Source organism: Artemia sp. Qi Xiang Cuo, chromosome 9, assembly GCF_049724085.1.
Source record: "Artemia sp. Qi Xiang Cuo chromosome 9, ASM4972408v1, whole genome shotgun sequence".
In the NCBI taxonomy this organism is placed as follows: Eukaryota; Metazoa; Arthropoda; class Branchiopoda; order Anostraca; family Artemiidae; genus Artemia; species Artemia sp. Qi Xiang Cuo.
Window position 1 is genome coordinate 37,142,092 of NC_142802.1, and position 20,566 is coordinate 37,162,657.

The 20,566-nt window shown below is 34.3% G+C and overlaps 1 protein-coding gene across 2 annotated transcripts in view; it reads right to left on the reverse strand.

Annotated features, from left to right (window-relative positions):
* LOC148948619 (transcription factor E2F5-like) overlaps window positions 1-20,566 on the reverse strand; it is a 48,813-nt gene that overhangs the window by 8,829 nt on the left and 19,418 nt on the right. For both annotated transcript variants that reach the window (XM_089094514.1, XM_089094515.1), the window contains exons 2-6: window positions 12,321-12,493; window positions 10,313-10,494; window positions 6,230-6,579; window positions 3,811-3,899; window positions 264-421 (exon numbers count right to left, since the gene is read on the reverse strand). In XM_089094514.1, the coding sequence (XP_088950640.1) occupies window positions 264-421; window positions 3,811-3,899; window positions 6,230-6,579; window positions 10,313-10,494; window positions 12,321-12,420 (879 nt within the window). In that variant the 5' untranslated portion in view covers window positions 12,421-12,493. The remainder of the gene's footprint in view (window positions 1-263; window positions 422-3,810; window positions 3,900-6,229; window positions 6,580-10,312; window positions 10,495-12,320; window positions 12,494-20,566) is intronic.

The following is a 20,566-nucleotide window of genomic DNA, read 5'->3' on the forward strand; positions in this document are numbered from 1 at the left end:
CCTCCACACGTTCAAAATTCAGGAAAGGCCCTGATTGTAGATAACATAAAATCTGTGTCAACTAAATTTCATAATTAACATTAGTCTAGAAGATCCAACAAATACAAATTTCAGCACAATTATTTTTGATTACCCTTTTACTCATTTAAATATTTTAAATGAATTCTTTATCAATCTATTGTTCACTTTTCTTTTTATTTTGATTATCTCTGTTCAGTGGACTTATAGCTCCAAAGAAACCTTATCGAATAAGACAAACTTACATGTTCAGGAGGAGGAACTTCCAAAGAGGTACCAGTAGGAGCGCGAACGGCTAAAACCGTTTTGTTTTTGTACATCTCTATAGATCGAAGATCGGCTTGTGACACGTAAGCAGATGCTTTATTTTCAGCATCATTGTTTGCACAACGCAGCTCACCTTCTGCAATAGAAGAAACTTATAAAGGACCATGTCAAGGCATATAAAAATGATGGAGGGAACAATTATGGAACATGGAGAAATTTACACCCAAACGCAAAAAGCACACCATGTAAAGAAAAAGTATGTGCGAGACAGTAATTCCTGCTACAAAAATGTTGGAAACAATTTTTCCAGTGAGTATTTTGACGAAATTTATGAAAGTTTCATAAATATCAATACAGTCGTCAGCCACTCTGGCTACATTACAGATAAATAACGACTATATATAATAGAATGAATAACAACTTTACTATTTATCACTTTTGAGTAAGTTATATGATTCTTTTTTGTCATATATTAGATATTTTTACCAGGAGAGTTAGAAAATTTCAAATTCTTTGACCTAAAACCATCTCATTTATTTTCGAGGTCCAAAATTGAATAAACAATTTCCCTTCTTATTGCTAACCTTCCGATCCTTATAGAAAATCCTGCCCTAAACTCTTCCTACTTTTTCGCAAACCACCAATATTTGGCAGACCTGTACTGTCGTCCACATCAAGCCAGTCACCTGGTAACAGGCCTTTAACATACTATCATCATGCACACGGGGATCCTTGTCCGGCTAATGTAATCCCAGTAAGCTTTCCACTGTCTTCTTCCCACTTCAGATTCCCGCAATAATTACACTACTCAAACAGACACTACTTGTTACCCCCAAAAGTATTTCAATTTCAGCTTCCCATTACTTTGATATGGCTCCCCAAATTAACCTCGAAAATATTAATCATTTTAGCAATCGCTTCACTTTTCCAAAGTTCCTAGTCAAAGACAGATCCAGGCACACAGTCCTCATTTCTTGAAATAAGCAGAGAATACTACGAGATACTTGATACGAGATACTTGAAATATTCAAGTATTTCGGATCACACATTAACATTAATGGCGGATGTAGCGAAGAAATCCAATGCCGCATTCCATCAGATTCCGCTGTCTTTGCACAGTTATGGAAGCCGCTATGGAAAAGGAAGGAAATCCACCGGAAAACAAAAATTCTTATTTACGATGCCCTTGTCCGACCAGTCTTAATGTACGGGTGTGAGACATGGCCCCTAAAAGTTACCGAGGCACACGCCCTCAACACTTTTGAACACAGATGCCTGAGGAGCATATTGGGGTTACGACTCAGCGACCGAATCCCAAATACGATCATCCGCCAACGATGTGACCAGAAGTATGAAATCACATCTATCATTCGACGCGGCCGCCTGTCCTGGTTCAACCATGTTTGCCGAAGACCAGCCGAGACTTTCACAAATCAAACCCTACGCTGCAAACCAGCACTTGATTGGAGGAAACGACATGGCGGACAAGTCGAAACTTGACTTAACAAAGTCAAATCTGACATCGAGCCAATTGGCGGTTTCCTGAGACATGGTCGCAGATGGGACCATTCATGGCTTGAAATTATCGTCCCATTAACCCAAGACCGTAACCTCTGGAATTCAACAGTCTGCTAGATCCTGTCGCCAGGGAGAGCTACATAGCTTGTGTCCTGATCCAAGTACAAGTAAGTAAGTACAGTATAAGGGAGATCGAATATTATTATTTGTATGTAACAATATTTTCCCAGAACTAATTCATTTTTCCAATCTTTCAGATTACGATGAAATCACTTGGGTAAGCGTAAGATCTAAACTTCTGCCCGATTTATTTAAATTTCTTACTTTTAATTGCTTTGACTATTCCCAAAATTAAAATGTTGCACAGAGACACCACTTCTCCCAACTTCAAATTTTCAAAAGCAGGTGTTTTCTCTGTTGGTGCTGCAAATGAATTACAGTTAAATTCCCTCCCTTTGTAGTTCTTTAAACTTTAAAACAAGCATTAAAAATACCGACAATAAAAGGAGTTCTACTCTTGATCTGATCTGCACAAATATACACGCTTTCTATTGTCCACAAGCCCCTTTGTTCTCTTACGGGGAACTACTACTTTTGTTTATTGACGAATCATCTTTCCGGCTTTAATCACAATTCCTGTGCTATTGAATCCTCTTACCGAACAATTTCTAAAACTGGCCTTTTCAATTTTCATCTTTGATTGGAAATGAAAAAGGGGATGTCATTAGAAAGAAAGCAATGATAAAGACTTCAATTTTCAAAACAAGATTAAAACCAAATGCACGAATTTCTTCCAAAAGAGGAAAATAACAAAAAAAACTTAAAGACGTGTTTTACTGGCAAATCTACTTCTGCATATTACAAAAATCAAGGCTAGAGTTTTTATTCTACTGAGCCAGAGCAATAGCATTTTAAAATTATTGACTATCTCAAATTTTTGCGGCACAAAATGCCTAAAACATGTACTTTGTTGTGGCACGATTTCTTTTGCTACTTGAAAAGAACTCTAGAACTTAAAATATCTGTCCGAAGGAGCCCTTCCCCAATTTGCGATGACCAGCTTCAGCCGATATGATTCATCAGTCACGAAAAAAAGAAAAACATTAATAGCCACACTTTTCAAGGAAAACACAAACTTCCGAATTGCCCAGCAGGTTTGATCTCAATGTGGTAATACTGAACCCAGAGTTCGAACCCAACTGTGGCAACATACTGCAAAGCCGACGCAAGGACCTAGGACAGTCCAAAAACATTGTTAATCTGATTCAATACAAAATTCCAAATTTTGTTTTAGATAGAGGGCTAAAAGTCTATCCCAGGCCAATCAAACACGCCGAATTTAGTAGTTCTGCGTTTTTCAAGACCAAACCTCTTTTGAATCATGTTTTATTCCATTTCTTTTAACAATTAATCGAATTTTCTTGAAACAATTTTTTAAAGGTATCTTTAAGATCTGAACAAATTTGTCATATCTGGAACCAACAAGAGACTAGATTCTTTGATGTGTATCCTGGTTCCAACTATCTTTTTTAAAGATTCGGGTACTACGAACGGGGGTAACTCTTCAGATAATGTTTCTTATCTTGATATTTTTCACATTTTGTTTTAATGTTTGGTATTTTTTAAACCTTTGATATTTGGTTAGACTATGATATCAAACGGAACAAGAGTATTCTAAGAAGGGCATAGAATAAGAATTGATTATTCTTTTGTTAGTTTGGAATATTTTCTTAATAAAAAATTTCTAACAGCATAATATCATTATGTAACTAAACACTAAGAAGTTTTAGTCTTTGATACTCAGCTGGCCCTCGCTGGCACTAAATGAACTACACTTTTTACTTGGCAATTTTTGTTTCGTTTAAAAAAAAAGGACTGGGAGTGGTATACTCACGTGCATGAAGAATTATACCCTCATGCACAAAAACAAATAGTAATAACTAGCTTACCAAAAACAATAAGAATTATCTATAATACCAGGAATAATGTTATACAAAATAAATTTACCAGCAAGTGCGATCAATCTATCCAATTGATTTTCCTTGGCTTCAAGAACTTCGATTTCACTTTCAAATAACCTTTTGTTACTTTGCTGTCTGAAAAAAGAAGAAGATAACCCCCTTAGGGAAACTTGCATAACACGATTAGAAAAAAAAAACATTTCTTGGCCCCAAGTCTCAACTCTCGTCCATTTCAACGCGTTTTCGTGAAATTCCCAGGAGAAAGTTTCCCCCTTACAGTATGATCTTAACGTTGCTAGTTCACACACACAACCATGAATATTCAAATATATATGAAAAATGCCAGCAAACCCCCACCTCAACTATGTCCCACCTGCCCTAGAATTTTTTTTTATTTTTCATTTTATTACCTCACCCGGCTGAGGAAGAATATCCATTGTGTCATTTTTACGGCACAATTTTGCTTCAACTCTTTAAATCGAACCACATTTTATTTCTTTTATTTTGCATCTTTTGCTGATTAGGCCAATTAATATATTGTTGAAATGTCCCGGTGTAAATTCATCTATTCTCTAGGAAAGCTTCGTCAAAAAAATGTGTGTCCATTCTCAAAGAAAGACACTGTTTTTTTCCTAGTCATAGAGCCTTAGGGAGAACACCACTTTGAAGTGTTTTTTGTTACAAATTTATTAATGAATAAATACACACTGAACACTTATGTGTGTATGAAAAACACGGTGAATAATTTTTTAGATCATACCGCCTTTCCATCTAATAAAAAATAAGATAAAACTTCTGCAATATATCTGTGTTACAGACGTAAAAATTATAGTTGATCATAGCCAAAACTAAATAATATACTACAATCGACAATATCATCACGAAGGGAAATATCCCTAATTCCTAGTTAGAGGAAGGAAGGAGAAAACAATTTACATATCTTGGCAACACCAGTCATAAGACATTGCATCCAAAGGTAAAATGTATTATAAAGGGTAATTCAAAGAATTTCTGAAATTTGACAGATCTATTTTTTGAAGAAGTTCAAAAAGGTTTGAGAGATCCCCGTGCAAATCTCACTAAATCACTGGTACACTTTGTCAACTCAGTGTGATAAGGGGTCAAAAGCGAAAGGGCCTCCAGTTCACAGATCGACAGAGTGTACGTATGTACAATTCTAGCACTGTAGAATAGAATCTATTTTAAACTATAATTGCATTACACTCAAAATTGCATAGAGGAAAGTTAAAACAAAGACCAACTTAACAAACTCAAACGAACTTTAACAAAATAATGAACATGCCGAATTTAACACCCTACAGACTTATTAGTATCAAATAGCTAGAACTCTGACAGACAGGGACGGAGAATAGAGAGAGAGAGAGAGAGGGAGAGAGAGAGAGAGAGGAAAAAAAAAAGAAATATCTAGAGAGAGAAAGAAAGAGATAGAGAAATATATATGGAGAGAAAGAAAGATAGATAGATAGAGAGAGAGAGATCCAAAAGTGGGAAAGTGACTTTTTAGGCTACTATTTTTCTTGGGTACGGGGGCTTCATATCAGTCTCAGAGCCAACCCACCTATTCCTCGACTAGGTCTGCATGAATGTGTTTATGCACAGTTCATAGGCAAACAGGAATAAGTATACTTTTCTGGATTTGCGAAGATTTTACAAACAGCGTCATTTGTAGACAAAAAAATTTTAATAAAAATAATATGATGAAGAACCATTTTTTTTTTTAAAGAATCACATCTACACATGGGGGAGGGAGGATCCTTTCCCTCTCTTGTGAGGTCTGAAGAACTCCCTATATTTATGTTATTGCTTGAAAATATCCTCCGAAAAACTGCCATTGATCCCACCCCTTGAAATGAATCTTTTAACCAAAGGACATGCATAAGAAGATGAAAAAAAAAACGAAGAAAAAAAAAATCAACAAATAAATCTCTTTGTTTTGTTTCGACTCTTTCAAAACGCCCTTTTATGCCACTCACCCAAAGATTCGGGATTATTTGGACGAACAAAAACAAATATAGCTTGGAAGACAAATCAGATTTTTTCTTTTTTCATGTGCCATGCTGATGAATACTAAGTAGATAAAAATATAATGTCCTAACAATAAAGATTACTAAAAGCATATTCCGATTTGTCTATTTGAAAAGCCACCCGGTAAAAATCACCAATACTGTACTTGAAAAAATATGCTATGATTTCTTTTATCGTGATGAGAATTACAAAAATCAACATGCATATTACTGCATGGTTTTTCCCAACTTGCAATTAAATCAACCAAGTCAGAAGAAACCAGACCAACTTGTACACTTATATAATCCACTCGATTAACTGAAAGTAACTTGCTCGTTACTAAATTACAGTTATGCTAACGAAATAAAATCCCCTCCCCCATAGGTTATTCCTGATTGTACCTTTTCCTAAATTAAAATTGAAAGAGAGATAATGCTTACTGCCATAGAACATTATTTTTTGAAACTTTTGTGATAAGTCCAACACCTTCAAGAACATTAGTGATGTCATAAATTCTCCTTTTTTGCACACCAATTTTATTGCACGCAATATTCAAATCTAAGACACCCGTTGGCTCAGCTTCAAGCAACTGAAGAAATTTTTTAGTAATAATGCCTAATGATGCGTCTTGTCTTGTTCTACCAGGACATGGAGAAGGATCTGGCTTTAGAGATAAGTTCATAGGAAGAGGTCGTTTGATCCCCCGTGAAGTTTGTATTGGTGTAGAGGCTGTACTGGAACTGCTCGACGGCCTTGAAGAATCGGATTCCAAATCAAGTTTCCGTCTGGCCTGAAAAATTAAAATGCATCAAAACTATGAAGTTCTTTGCAAAATTTAACATTTCTGTCTCAATTTTAGAAATTACATTTTATTCAAATACCGAAAATACGTGACTTCAATTTTAAAAAAAAAAAAAATCTGGTTCAACACCACTCCATTCTACCTTAGTTAAATATTCTGAATAGCTCCAAATCGAAGCTACTAACTAAAGGGTAAGTTCTTAGCAGGTAGTTATGACGCTGATAGCCTTCGGAATGAGAATCGAAGAAGATCTAAGAGTAGTTGATATGAAATTTGAGAGTTTAGAATTTGATAGCGTCAAAGACGGATAAATTGATTTTGCGAAAATAGTTCGTGAAGTAGCTAATGGGGCACTAGGAAAGAAAGTTAGAAAAGCAGCAAGGAATATTAGCGGGAAATCTTTCCGCTTGGAAGAAGAGAGTAGAATATTATGAAAGAAGTTCCCGAGCGACAGATCCTTGGTAAAAATAAGGAAGAATGGGAAGTAGGGAAGGCATGAATGTGTGAATAGAAGAAATACGGAATGGATGGAAAATTTTTCCATGATTTTGGAGCGAAGCGATATTTATTTAGTGAGGAGCAATTAAAAGAATTAAAAAAAGAAAGACGGAAGTACTGACAGTATGGTAAATCAAATTTGGAATTATGGTGTTTACAAAGTTAGAAATTAGATACTGAAAATATGAATACGATTTTTCATGCATGGAAGGAAGCTAGTGATTTTGCAAACATTTTAAGCACCTTATTGTAACAAACGTGATAAGCGTCAATGCATTAAATGTTTAAGATATAAGCTTTTCATTATCCAATTAGCTCTGAGCGTCTTAATTAAGCCCATGTGTCCACATTTGTCAGAACACTGGACAATTCATCGGTCGGGACATTCTTTATATCCCCCCTCAAAAGTCAAAACCCTAGCTTCACCCCTGGTTGTTAGTAGCAGTAGTAGTAGTAAAAAAGGGGTAGGTAGCACCACTCGTAATTGTTAATATTGATCGGGCTTGAGATGTATTTTTTGTTGTTGTGTTTTAACTGATGTTATAACAAACTAAATCACATTGTTCAAAATTAAAATTATTTTCAGTAATGTGCAAATGACGTCTGCCCTTTGGAAGGCTTATGGGACGTTAGTCCCGCTCCTGTTTGTGGTAATTTCTTTCCGTTTTAATTTTGACTTGATTATTCATTAAATTTTCGGTTCGTTTTCGGTCTCGTTTGTTCACTGATAGATTTCTGTTGATTATTTTTGAATTTATTTCTGATCTTCTTTGGTATAGTGAAGCTTCTTACTTCTCTTCTCCTCATCCCATGCCCCTTTTTTCCCAGAATTGTCAGATCAAAATTTCGAGATAGACATTTTGTTCAGAAAAAGTTGAAAGGGCCAATAACTACGCCTCTGGAGATAACACAACCCCCCAAAGTCTCTACAGAAAGGTCTCTAAGTGATAAAATTTGCCCATTGTTTACGTATAGTATTTGTTATTGGGAAGTATGCATATATTTTTCGAAGGGGGGGGGGGGAAGTTTTTCCTGAGGGAAAATTTTCTATGGAGAGTGAAGTTTCCAGGGGGTGAACTTTTCAGGGAAAATTTTAAACTGGGGGAATTTGCCACAATTGCTATACAAATTTTTTTTTGTATGTCTTGCTTTATCTTTCCTACCTTAACTTTATACGTGGAGATGTTGACGATGAAAGGTAGTTGTTCGAGGTAAATTTTCACCGGGATTGAATTGTCTAGCGGATATTTTCTTGGGAAGGGCAATTTTTTCGAGAAGGTGGAGCCAGATTTCCAGGCATTATTTAAAAAACGATCAGAAATTAAATAAAACAAACAATTTTTTTTAGTTGAAAGTAAGGAACAACATTAAAACTTAAAACAAACAGAAATTATTACGTATTTGAGGGAGTTCCCCCTCCTCAACACCTTACACTTTACGCTAAAGTTTGAATTTTGTTCCAATTCTTTAAGAACGACAGCTGAAACACGAGTATCGGTTAGTTACAACAATAAAAAGGTTTTTTAAAAGTTCTTAAAAAATGTCAAAAAAACTTGAAGAGCGAGGTGTTGAGAAGAGGAACCCTCCTCATATACGCAATAATTTCTGTTTGTTTTAAGGTTTAATGTTGTTTCTTATTTTCAATTAAAAAAAAATTGTTATTTTAATTTAATAATAATAACGGGATGACACAATCAGAGAATATATTGCAGATAAATTCAGAGTTGCTACTTAGATGCTGCGACCAAAACCTAGTTAGCAGTGGGGCAAGTTGCCACCAAAGTGGATTCTACAGTTGAATATTTTCCTAGACCACCGAAAAGATATTCATTAATGATATTTTAATTCAGAACAGGTATCCTAAAAAGGGATTCGCAAAACGATTCAAAGAAGAAAGAAAAACTAAAATGAACCAAAATATCCAAAAAATTTAGGAGATAGGTTCATACAACATAAAACTACAACAGATTTCTCTCTAATTGATGTTTGCGCTGTGTTGTTAGCAAGTTTTACAAGAATCACACACACACACATACACACACACAAAAAAAAAGCGAACGGAATACACAAGAGTGGGAGTGATTACATATTAAACCACATTTATAATATTTTAATTAGAAAACAAATCATAAACTCGAATAATTCTAGTTTTAAAGAAGAATACGAAATTTCGGAGAATAACTGCAAAAAACACGAACTACACGAGCATACACGGACAAGACGAGGTGTTGAACCTCACTCTGATTAGACTTATGTAGTGTTTTACTAGTAGATTCAAAATGTTTATAACTTTTACAAAGAACGAATATAGTTTCTCAGGTGTAAGTTATTTCGTTTTTTTTTCTTTTGTAGAGTAGCACTTTCTAATGTTTGTTTTCATTTTATTTTCTTGAGCATTTTCACAGTTTAGTCTAGTTTTTCTTTTACTCTTCTCTTTATGTCGATAAATTTGGTTCTACCTACAGATATTGTTGCAAAAAATGGCCTATTTCAATGAGAAATTCGCAAAAAACAGCTCTTAATTAGGCAACGAAATTATAGAAAACATAAAAAAAAATTCTCTGATTCAAAAGTATACCATTCAATCAGGTAAGCGTATAGTTTTGGTTCTATCTACAAATTTTGCTGCCAAAAATAACATATTACCATCAAAAGTCCACAAAAATAGCTCGTAATAGAATTTTTCACAGTAAACTCCATTTTTTGCGAAGACATTATACAAAATACGAAAAAAAATATCATTTATCTGATTCAGATGTATACCATTGAATCAGGGAAGGGTAGAATTTTGGCTCCATCTATAGATTTTGTAGGAAAACGACATATTCCTATGAAAAATTCACAAAAATAGCTCTTAATTAGGCAACGAAATTATTGAAAATACAAAAAAATAAATATTTCTCTGGTTCCGATATATACCATTCAATCCAAGAAGCGTAATTTGGTTATAACTATAGGTTCTGTTGCAAAAAAAAGAAAAAGGAAAAAAAGAGCCATTTCAAATTTTTTGCAACAAAATTACAGAAAATACGAAAAACTATGGAATTAAAGTGTTATCCAGTGTCTCATCCTCAGAAGACTTAAATAATAGGAAGATTTTAAAACAGAAAATAAGCCAAGATTCAATAAAGTGAGAACATGAAAAAAAGACAACGCTGGTAGCCGGGTAACAAAAAAGATAGGAGAGAAAACTTTAAAGATACAAAATAAAATGATATCTGACCCTAAGTGGGGTGAATTGGAGTTCATCAACTGTATTTGTAGAGACTATCTCAATAATTGGTCCTTTTAAGTGAAGAGGTGTTTGATCTGGACAATTTCGTGGGAATTTCTTTCTAAGGCGATGATCTTCTGAACCAGATTCTGCTTTTGAAACAAGTGAAGGTCTTTGTATGCATGTTGGAGCTAGAAGAGAGAAAGAAAAAAACTTCTTTGACAAGTTAAAATACAAATAAACTTTTATTTATCCAGGGTGAATCAAGATACCGAATTTCAGAAAAAGGGAAGAAACAACTGAAACAAAGAAAGGAAAAATAGCCCTTCAATGTTTTTTTTCTCAAATACAATAAACTAGAATAGAAGACTGCAAACTGCTTAGACAATATAAGAAAAAAAAAACTAAAACAGATAACAAGCTAAAAAAAAAACAAAGCAAATAACAAGATATAATAACTATAGGGCGAATCTATATCGTTCATAACATTGTTTGTATACTTCGAAAAAAGGTTTTTTAATGGACCCAGAGCCTAGATTTCTAGATGATCATGCCTAGGTTAAACCCGGCTTTGCATAACAGCTATTGATAGGCGATAAAATTTTTATATTTGAACTGTTTGCAATATATATTGGATATATAGCATTTGAAGAAAATTTATTAAGACAAAGAAGTTGGAACAGCTGAAATGTTAAAATAGAAAAGGATTATGTGGTATTATAAGTATTTTATTTTGTTTACTGGTAAAAATGAAATATTATTATATTGGGTATCATCTTTAGTTTCCTTGTTTTCCTCCAAAGTTTATTACATTTTGTACCAATTGCCACAGGGCTTTTCTGAAATTTAAAGATTTCTTATCAACAGACGTAATTTATTACTCCAATATATTGAAAAGATAGTAGTTTTAACTTAGTCAAGAATAAGAGCTATGAAATGGAATTGGTATAAGATTGGGATGTTATAGGTATCATCCTATTAATAATAACAGCCTATATATTAAGGATGCAAGCTCATTAAAACCATTATTTTCAAAGCAGCAGTATTAGTAGTAGTAGTATTTTCAAAGTAGTGCAAAAAATTTGATCATTCAGGTCAAACACATGGAAGAAGTGCAATTTCGGGCCACCTTTGTCCAAAGAGAAGGATTCATTGGACTAAATACTGAAATTAATACATTGGACTGAACAACTCAAAAATGTAGTACATATATAAAGTGATTATTTGCATGTAAGCTTGATTCTTAAACTTTTTATATAACGAGAAAGTATTGTGTTTTGCAAAAATAGCTAAAATATTTGCAATGTTGGCACTAATAAGGCTGTTTAAAGATGCTGGGTGCCCTGACACCTTCCTGATAATGGGACAGAAATGTAGATCTGTTACCAAGTTACCTAGTAGGTCTGTTGTAGTTACCAAGTAGATGTTCTGGTGTATCATTTTGCCTGTCTGCATGGATCATCCAGCAAGCTTGGGATTGAGTCCTCCCAGTAGTATGCGAGGTTGGTAATTTTCCGATAGGCAATGAAATTTTAATAATTCTCCTTGTTTAATTCACGTAAATTCTCTACACTGAATCGCAGTAGATCACTGATCCAAATTCTAGAAAAACCACTGAGATAATTGCCGATACATTCCCAAGAAAATGCTAGGCTAACTCCCATATATTCTCTTATCTACCTATCAAAGTCGATAGGACCCCTGAGCTTAATTTTGGCAAATTCCATAAGCAAAGCTCCAGCAGGAGAATCCTTGAGAGAAATTGCAAGCCCCCCCCTTCTGTTGCCAAACCAATTGTGCATACGTACCTAAGTGATAGTAGCTAATTTGAATCACCTGCTTCTCTAAAATGCAAATAACTACTGTAATAAAAATTGTATCGGCCAGCCAGTAATTCACAACAAAAATATCAAAAGAGCAATATCAAACAAGTATAAAAGATGTTAAATCCAATACATGAATATCTTCAAATTAAAGAGGAACTGAAAATACAATTCATAACTAAATTAAAACTCACTTAATCCTGCTCGTTTGAGAAGCTGTGAAGCAAGATCTTGGGCATAGAGAGAGGATTCTCCCTTTATAGACGTTTGAAACCGATTTGGTGTTGTGTTCATGACACAGTTGTTTCTTTTGCAATCAAAATTAAAAACAGTAGGCACAGTTTATCAAAGCATCTCATCCAATTTCCTAAAAAAAAAACAAAAACAGAAAATATATTCATTTAGTTCATGAGAAGTTAAGTTCAACAAATATATAATGTTTGAAAGTAAAATAAACCACTCCTGAAGATTTGAGAATTGTGTGTCCTGTCTGGTGCCATACATAAACGCAAGAAGTGCAAGCACTTCATTCAATTTTCACCAATATTCACAAAATGGTGGTTTAGGATGACTTAACATTGCTATTTCAGATTGACGTAATGCTACTTGATTCAAAGATGCATGCATTAGTGCAAAAACGGAGAGGAAGTCAAAAAACGTAAAATAGATTATAGGTAACCATTATTTTTTTATTAATATTTGTTGATTGGTATTATTTTTCGTACTTATTTCCAAGAAGTTGGTTCAAAATGCCTATGTATATAGCCAAGGGCTATGTCCAGGCAAGAGAGGGGGGGGGGGGGGCAGCTGGGATACAGTTAAGTAGGAAGTGGCTCTGAAAACCTAATGAATAAAATTTTCTGAATGTAATCAAACATAAATCCATTTGCTTTAGCGTTTAGTTCACAAAATCTCAAGAGCAGACAACTACACTGTTACCAAATAATATACAATGAATTGTAAATTCCAAAAAAATAATTACAAGAAGTATAAAGCAATAAGTTAAAAGTGGCAATGCCTAATCCTACAGAGGGCTAAATTGAGCCCTCCCATTTGAAAAAAAAAATTGTAAATTCTGTAGAAAAATTAAGAAACTATCTGGAACAGAATTTGGGATAGCTCCCTAGATGTTGTCCTAGAAATGGGAAGCTCCCTAGATGTGGAACTACCTGCTTGCAGAAGATAAGTCACACTTAGTTTGATTATGTTTTACAGTATTTAGCATGCAAATTTTAATTTAACAAAAATGAGAATACTGAGAAGTATTTTACAGGCAGTTTAATCACAAATCATGGACCACAAAGAGAAAAACCATGTCTTACCTCTTTTTAGATCATATTTACTGCATAAATATATCTTGCTGCATTAAATTTTGTCAATACTGCTGCTATTGAATATCAATTTTAATTGTAATGTTAAAATAACATGTGTAATGGCAGTATGCAGGAACCTACTTTAGACAGCTCACATTTGGAAAGGGGGTGGGGGTACAGTGAAAACACAGATACATTAAGCCAAATGAAAAATAAAGGGAATCATGAAATTCAAAGTATTTTTTTAGACTTTTGAATCGAATTATGCCCCCCTATGCACATGACATGCCCAAAATTACAAGATCTCAAATGGTCTGGAGAGTTTGAAGATCCAAATGCCTCCCCTAACTTTCTTACCAGACCCCTAGCCTGAAACACTGTCGTGTCCTTTATTTTAGTTTTATTAATATTACTGTACTTTTAAAAGCAAAACTAAGAGTACAATTTCATAATTTTTCAGACTTAAGTTGGTCAAGGCGTCAATTCATGAAAATGTACAAGGGAGGGAAGAAAATGCATTTTTTTTTTAAATATAGGAATGACATTTTTATAAAATGCCACTCTGAATTTTCAATTTTTTATAATATCAATTTTTTATAAAAATAGAAAAATGAAATGAATTCCAATGAAAATACAACAAAATAGGTATTTTCAACGTCTAATCCTACCAGGTTTCAGGAATGATAGAGGACTATTTTCCAGACATCTTTGCTGAAAAAATGAATCCTAAACACTACAAGAAATATATTACTATTTTTTAATTTAAGGGTCAATGTTGATTTCTTTGATAAGATAAATGTTGAAAAAAACTTACTTATTTTCTGCTTTAAAATAAGTGTTTTGTGTTATTATTCTAACCTTAAACAGCTTTTTTCTTCTTTTTCTTGGCCTGATAAATATGTGTGAAATCATAGAGTTCCCTTTCAGAATATTAGTAAAATACAAGATTTTTTTTTTTAATTAGCCTAATCTTAACTAATGATTCTTTATTTAGTCATAGGCAAAGTAGACAGACAAGCCCCTTCTTATCAATGGTTTCAATAGGAAGGGGGTCATTTACCTTCTATATTTTGAAAAATACCTTTTTGGAGAGTATTTTCATTAATGGTAGCCTATATAATATAATGTATATATATATATATATATATATATATATATATATATATATATATATATATATATATATTTATATATCCAGGAGTCTGGCGACTTTGCCTCCAGGCCTTGGATCTTGGCAGGTTTCTATATATATGAATTCCCACTGTTGCTTGTCAGCTAAACACAGACAATTTGAGCCTTTGCTTGATGTTATGACGTCCAAATAGACCTTAAATTAGAAGTAGTGCCTTTATGAAATTACCCTTTTTTATTGGATCTTTAACTTTTGCCTAGGTTTGTCTTTTGTCATTATCAAAGACATGTTGCCAAGCCTTTGTTTCTTTTAATTGTTCAGGTGGTGGGACAAAAACTTCTTCTTTTGCCTTGGCTTGTCTTTGACATATCACCAAACCTTTTTTTCTTTTAATTGTTCAGGTGGTATGACAATAACTTATTTTTTCTTCCAACAATTTATCTAGTCCAGGTTTTTGATTTTCAAAGGTATGGAAGGCAATAATGACTACCTTTGTTTCTTTTAATTGTTCAGATGGTGGGACAAAAATTTCTTCTTTTGCATAGGCTTGTTAGGCATTGATGATCTTATCCATGTCAAAATCCAAAACCCAATCATCATGACTTATCACTTTCAATTTGTTTGGTTTGTTTTACCTCGGCTCGTCTTTCATCATTATGAAATACATATTGGTAAACCATTGTTTTCTTAACAAAGGTATGGTAAGCATTGATGACCTTATCCATGTCAAAATCCCAAACCCAATCATCATTACTATCATTTTCCATTTTCACCCGTTTTGATTCTTGCTGTCCAGCTTGATTTTCACTAACTTGCTCACATGTTTGGTGTTGTATATCTTCTAACTGCACAAGTCTTTGCTCTTCATTTAGGACCTGCTAAAATGCTTGGTGTTGCATGCCTTCTAACTGTGTGTGTGTCTTTGCTCTTTATTTTCTTTTTTGACACGCGGCTGCTGTTCTTCTAACCACATGTGTTTTTGGTCTTGATTTTCATTTTGACTTGCTCACATACTTGGTGTCGCATGTCTTCTAACCACATGTGTCTTTGCTCTTCATTTAAATTTTTCCACGCCACCACTTTTCTTCTAACTGCATGCGTGTTTGCTCTTCATTTTCATCTTTGACTCGCACACTTGCATTGTGCTGCACGGCTTCTAACCGCGTGTGTCTTTCCTCTTCATTTTTGACACGGTTTTGGATTTTGATTACTTCAGAGAATCTAGCAATGGCCTTTGCTCTAGCTGCCCATATTGGTATTGTCACAATTGATGGTCCAGGTTGTCGATTTCCACATCTTATCATGTTTGATAGTTCAAGTGTTGGTTCCAAAGAATAATCATTTATAGTAATTAATTAAAAAAAACTTTCCGAAAAATAATTTTTTCAAAGAAAAGTAAAGTCCATTTTAAAATTTAGTTCAGCAGATACAAATAACTTTTAAAATTCAAACTCAAAACGAGCAGAAATTACTATTAAAGAATAAATGAAACCCAAAACGAACAGAAATTAAATAAACAATCATAGCAAAAAACATACTTCAAGTAATAATATAAATGAATAAATAGATCTTAAAGCGAGTAAGGCTTAGAATGAATATGAAAATCAAGCTTAAAACGAACACAAATATTTTGCTATTAAAGTATAAATGAAACTTAAAACGAACAGAAATCAAATAAACAATCAATGCAAACAAACATACAATAGATATTAATGTAAATTAATAAATAAATCTTAAAACGAGTGAAAATTAAATTGAATATGCAAATCAATTTTGAATATAATAAAAATAACTACAAACAAGAGTTTGGGTATCGTCTCACTGCAGAAGCCTAAAACCTACTGCGTCATTGGCGCTTTACTGAAAACAATTCTTTGAAATATTTTCACTTTTGTAACTTTAAGAAATCAAAAATTAATTAGGATTTTAGGGAATAAATATCAGCATATGTATATTAAATTGACAATGCACATTTTTTTTCAGTAAACTCATTTGAATTTTTCTTCAGTAAAGTACAAATTCTATTCTGGCTTTTAGAAAGCATAGGGGTTTTGAACCCTACTCACCTTAATTTATGCTGGTTTTGAGTTTGACTCTAATATTTATTTTAATATTTGTTTGTTTTGGGTTTCATTTATTTATTGATACTGATTTGGGGTAGTTGTGTGCTTGGTAGATTATATGATAGTCCGGACGCCAGGTGTTGAAAATGTGAACCATAGCACGACGGAATGGGGCTGCTACGAGAATTAGCCTACCCTCCATCCCCTAAATTGACCATGCGGATTCAAAAATACCAATGGCACTTGCTAGCGAGTGGTGGAACACTCCGAAACTTGACATTTTATTATATTTTGGTGTTTCATGCAAGAAAATGCATGTTCCACAAAGTTTGAGGTGCAGTTTTCCGCTTAAATAGAAATGCCTAGAAGCCATAGAATGTTTTCACAACAAAGTAACACGAATAGTTACAAAAAATGGCAGAGTTAAAAAAAAATGGCAAAACTATATGAGTCTTGAACAGTCTTGGAAAGTATAAACAAAATCAAATTGAATACTAGATATATAATGATATTAATTGTTGAAAGATCCATCAGTTCAAGATTTTTTTCACTGTAATTTTTATTTTCATTTTCAATGATGTAAGAACTGGAAAATAATAAATTTGTACTAGAAAAGAAATTAGTTTTCAGTGAAGCACCAATGACACAGAAGGCTTAAGGTTTTTACAGTTAAAGAAGGGGGCAGTATCCAAATTTTGTTTGTAGTGAAACTATTTGTCCTGACCAATCTTGAAAAGAACTAATAAATTAAACTGAATATTTGATGCATAATGATATTTTTTGCTAAAACGTCATCAGTTCAAAATTTTACTGTAATTTTAATATTTATTTTAAATATTAAGTACAAAAGAAAACATTTGTAATATAATTCGTTTTAAGTAAAGCGCCAATGACGCAGTAGGTTTTAGGCTTCTGCAGTGAGACGATACCCAAACTCTTGTTTGTAGTTATTTTTATTCGATTCAAACTTGATTTGCATATTCAATTCATTTATATTATTACTTGTTGTATGTTTTTTTGCTATGATTGTTTATTTAATTTCTGTTCGTTTTGGGTTTCATTTATTCTTTAATAGTAATTTCTGGTCGTTTTTAGTTTAAATTTGTATAGAATGAGGCTTTTTTCAAAGTATATACGATTACCTCTTTTATAAAAACCTTATATATGAAAAATAGACAGCTTGCATAACTTGTGGACATCGATTGACAACATTGAATGGATTTAAAAAATAGCTCCAATAAGGGGGTTTAGACCATTTCACTTGCTGACACAAAAGGATCAAGATTGTTTGAAATTGACCTTAATATGATTTTGTGTGCCAAACCAATTGTTCATCTATCACAGAGTATGTGTTTTAACCTTATAATTGGATAATTATAATAGATTTCCTATGTGTTCTTCCCATACAAAACCCCTTCCCATAAGTTATAAACCCCCCTTAATGAGTTATGCCCCAGGGCATAACTTACAACGCCTACCCCTGGGCCCTGATGGGCTGTGTCGACACCGGAGTTTTTTGTTATTAGATCTTTGAACTATTTTAACAAAATGTCTATCTCAAAAGTTTTATCTGATGCATTTAGGGCGTGGAGGAGGGAGAGGGGCTAGTTTCCCTTCAATCTCTTTTTGACTCTTAAAAAGTGAACAAGAACTTTCAATTTTCAATCAAATGAGCCTTTTCAAGTTATGAGCAATTTTCAAGTTTATACGAGCATCCCTTCCATTAGAAATACTATGAAGGATTCGTGGAATCCTTAAATTATAACCCTTGCCCTGCGGGCTTTGGGGGAGTTGTACTCCTCAAAGACCTAATTTCCAGAACTTAAAACTACGTTTAATAAAATAGCTGTCTTAAAATTTTGATTGGATGTGTTTGGGGAAAAGGTGGGCGCGAGAAGGGGGTTAGTTGCCCTCAAATCACTTTCAACTATTACAAAGAGCACTAGCACTCGGATTTTCCAGTCGAATGAGCCTTTTTTTGAAGTTTCTACGACAACACCTTCTATAAAAACGTTATATGCCCCCAGGGCATAGCTTAGAACCCTTGCCGTGAGGGTTGTGGGGAATTGTCCTCCTCAAAAACACATTTTCTATCAGGAAATCAACTACGCTGAAAAAATGCCTATCTTAAAATTTTTATGGGTTGTGTTGGGGGAAATGATGGGCGTGGGGGGGGGGCTAGTTGCCCTCCATCACTTTCGACTATTAAAAAGGGCACTATCCCTTTAATTTCCAATCGAATGAGCCTGTTTTGCAGTTTCTACGACAACGCCTTCTACAAAAACCCTATATGCCCCCAGGGCATAACTGAAAACCCTTGCCCTGAGGTTTGTGGGGGAGTGTCCTCCTAAAAAATATATGTTCAATCCGGAAATCAACTACGCTGAACAAAAATTGCTATCTCAAAATTTGGATTGGATGTGTTTAGGGGAATGATGGGCGTAGGGGAGGGGGCTAGTTGCCCTCCAATAGCTTTTGACTATTAAAAAGGGCACTATCCCTTTGGATTTCCAATCGAATGAGTCTTTTTTGAACTTTCTATGACAGCGCCTTCTATAAAAACCTTATATGCCCCCAGGACATAACTTAAAACCCTTGCCCTGAGGGTTGTGGGGGATTGTCCTCCTCAAAAACATGTTTTCTATCTGAAAATCAACTACGCTGAACAAAATGGCTATCTCAAAATTTTGATTGGATGTGTTTGGGGGAATGATGGGCGTGGGGGGGGGGGGGGCCTAGTTGCCTTCCACTCATTTTCGCATATTAAAAATGGCACTAGACCATTGAATTTCCAATAGAATGAGCCTTTTTTGAAGTTTATACGACAACACCTTCTATAAAAACCTTATATGCCCCCAGGGCATATCTTAAAACCCTTGCCCTGAAGGTTCTGGGGGAGTGTCCTCCTCAAAAACATATTTTCTATCTGGAAATCAACTACGCTGAACAAAATGGCAATCTCAAAATTTTGATTGGATGTGTTTGGAGAAATGAAGGCAGTGGGGGGGGGGGGGGGCTAGTTGCACTCCGATCACTTTCGACTATTAAAAAGGGCACTAGCCCTTTATTTTACAATCGAATGAGCCTGTTTTGAAGTTTCTACGACAATGCCTTCTATACAAACCTTATATGCCCCCAGGGCATAACTTAAAACAGTTACACTCCAATCACTTTTGACTATTAAAAAGGGCACTAGCACTTTAATTTCCAAGCAAATGAGCATGTTTTGAAGTTTCTATGACAACGCCTTTTATAAAAACCTTATATGCTCCCAGGGCATAACTTAAAACTCTTGCCCTGAGGGCTTTGGGGGAGTGTCCTTCTCAAAAATATATTTTCTATCTGGAAATCAACTATGCTGAACAAAATGGCTATCTAAAAAATTTGATTGGATGTGTTTGGGGGAATGATGGGCGTGGGGGAGGGGGCTTGTTGCCCTCCAATCACTTTCGACTATTAAAAAGGGCACTAGCCCTTTTAATTTACAATCGAATGAGCCTTTTTGAAGTTTCTACGACACCGCCTTCTATAAAAACCCTATATGCCCCCAGGGCATAACTTAAAACCCTTGCCCTGAGGGTGTCCTCCTAAAAAACATATTTTCTATCTTGAAATCAACTACGCTGAACAAAAATGGCTATCTCAAAATTTTGATTGGATGTGTTTGGGCGGATGATGGGCGTAGGGGAGGGGGCTAGTTGCCCTCCAATATCTTTAGACTATTAAAAAGGGCACTATCCCATTGAATTTTCTATAGACTGAGACTTTTTTTAAGTTTCTATGACAGCGCCTTCTATAAAAACCCTATATGCCCCCAGGGCATAACTTAATACCCTTGCCATGAGGGTGTTGGGGAAGTGTCCTCCTCAAAAACATGTTTTCTATATATAAATCAACTACGCTGAACAAAATGGCTATCTCAAAATTTGGAT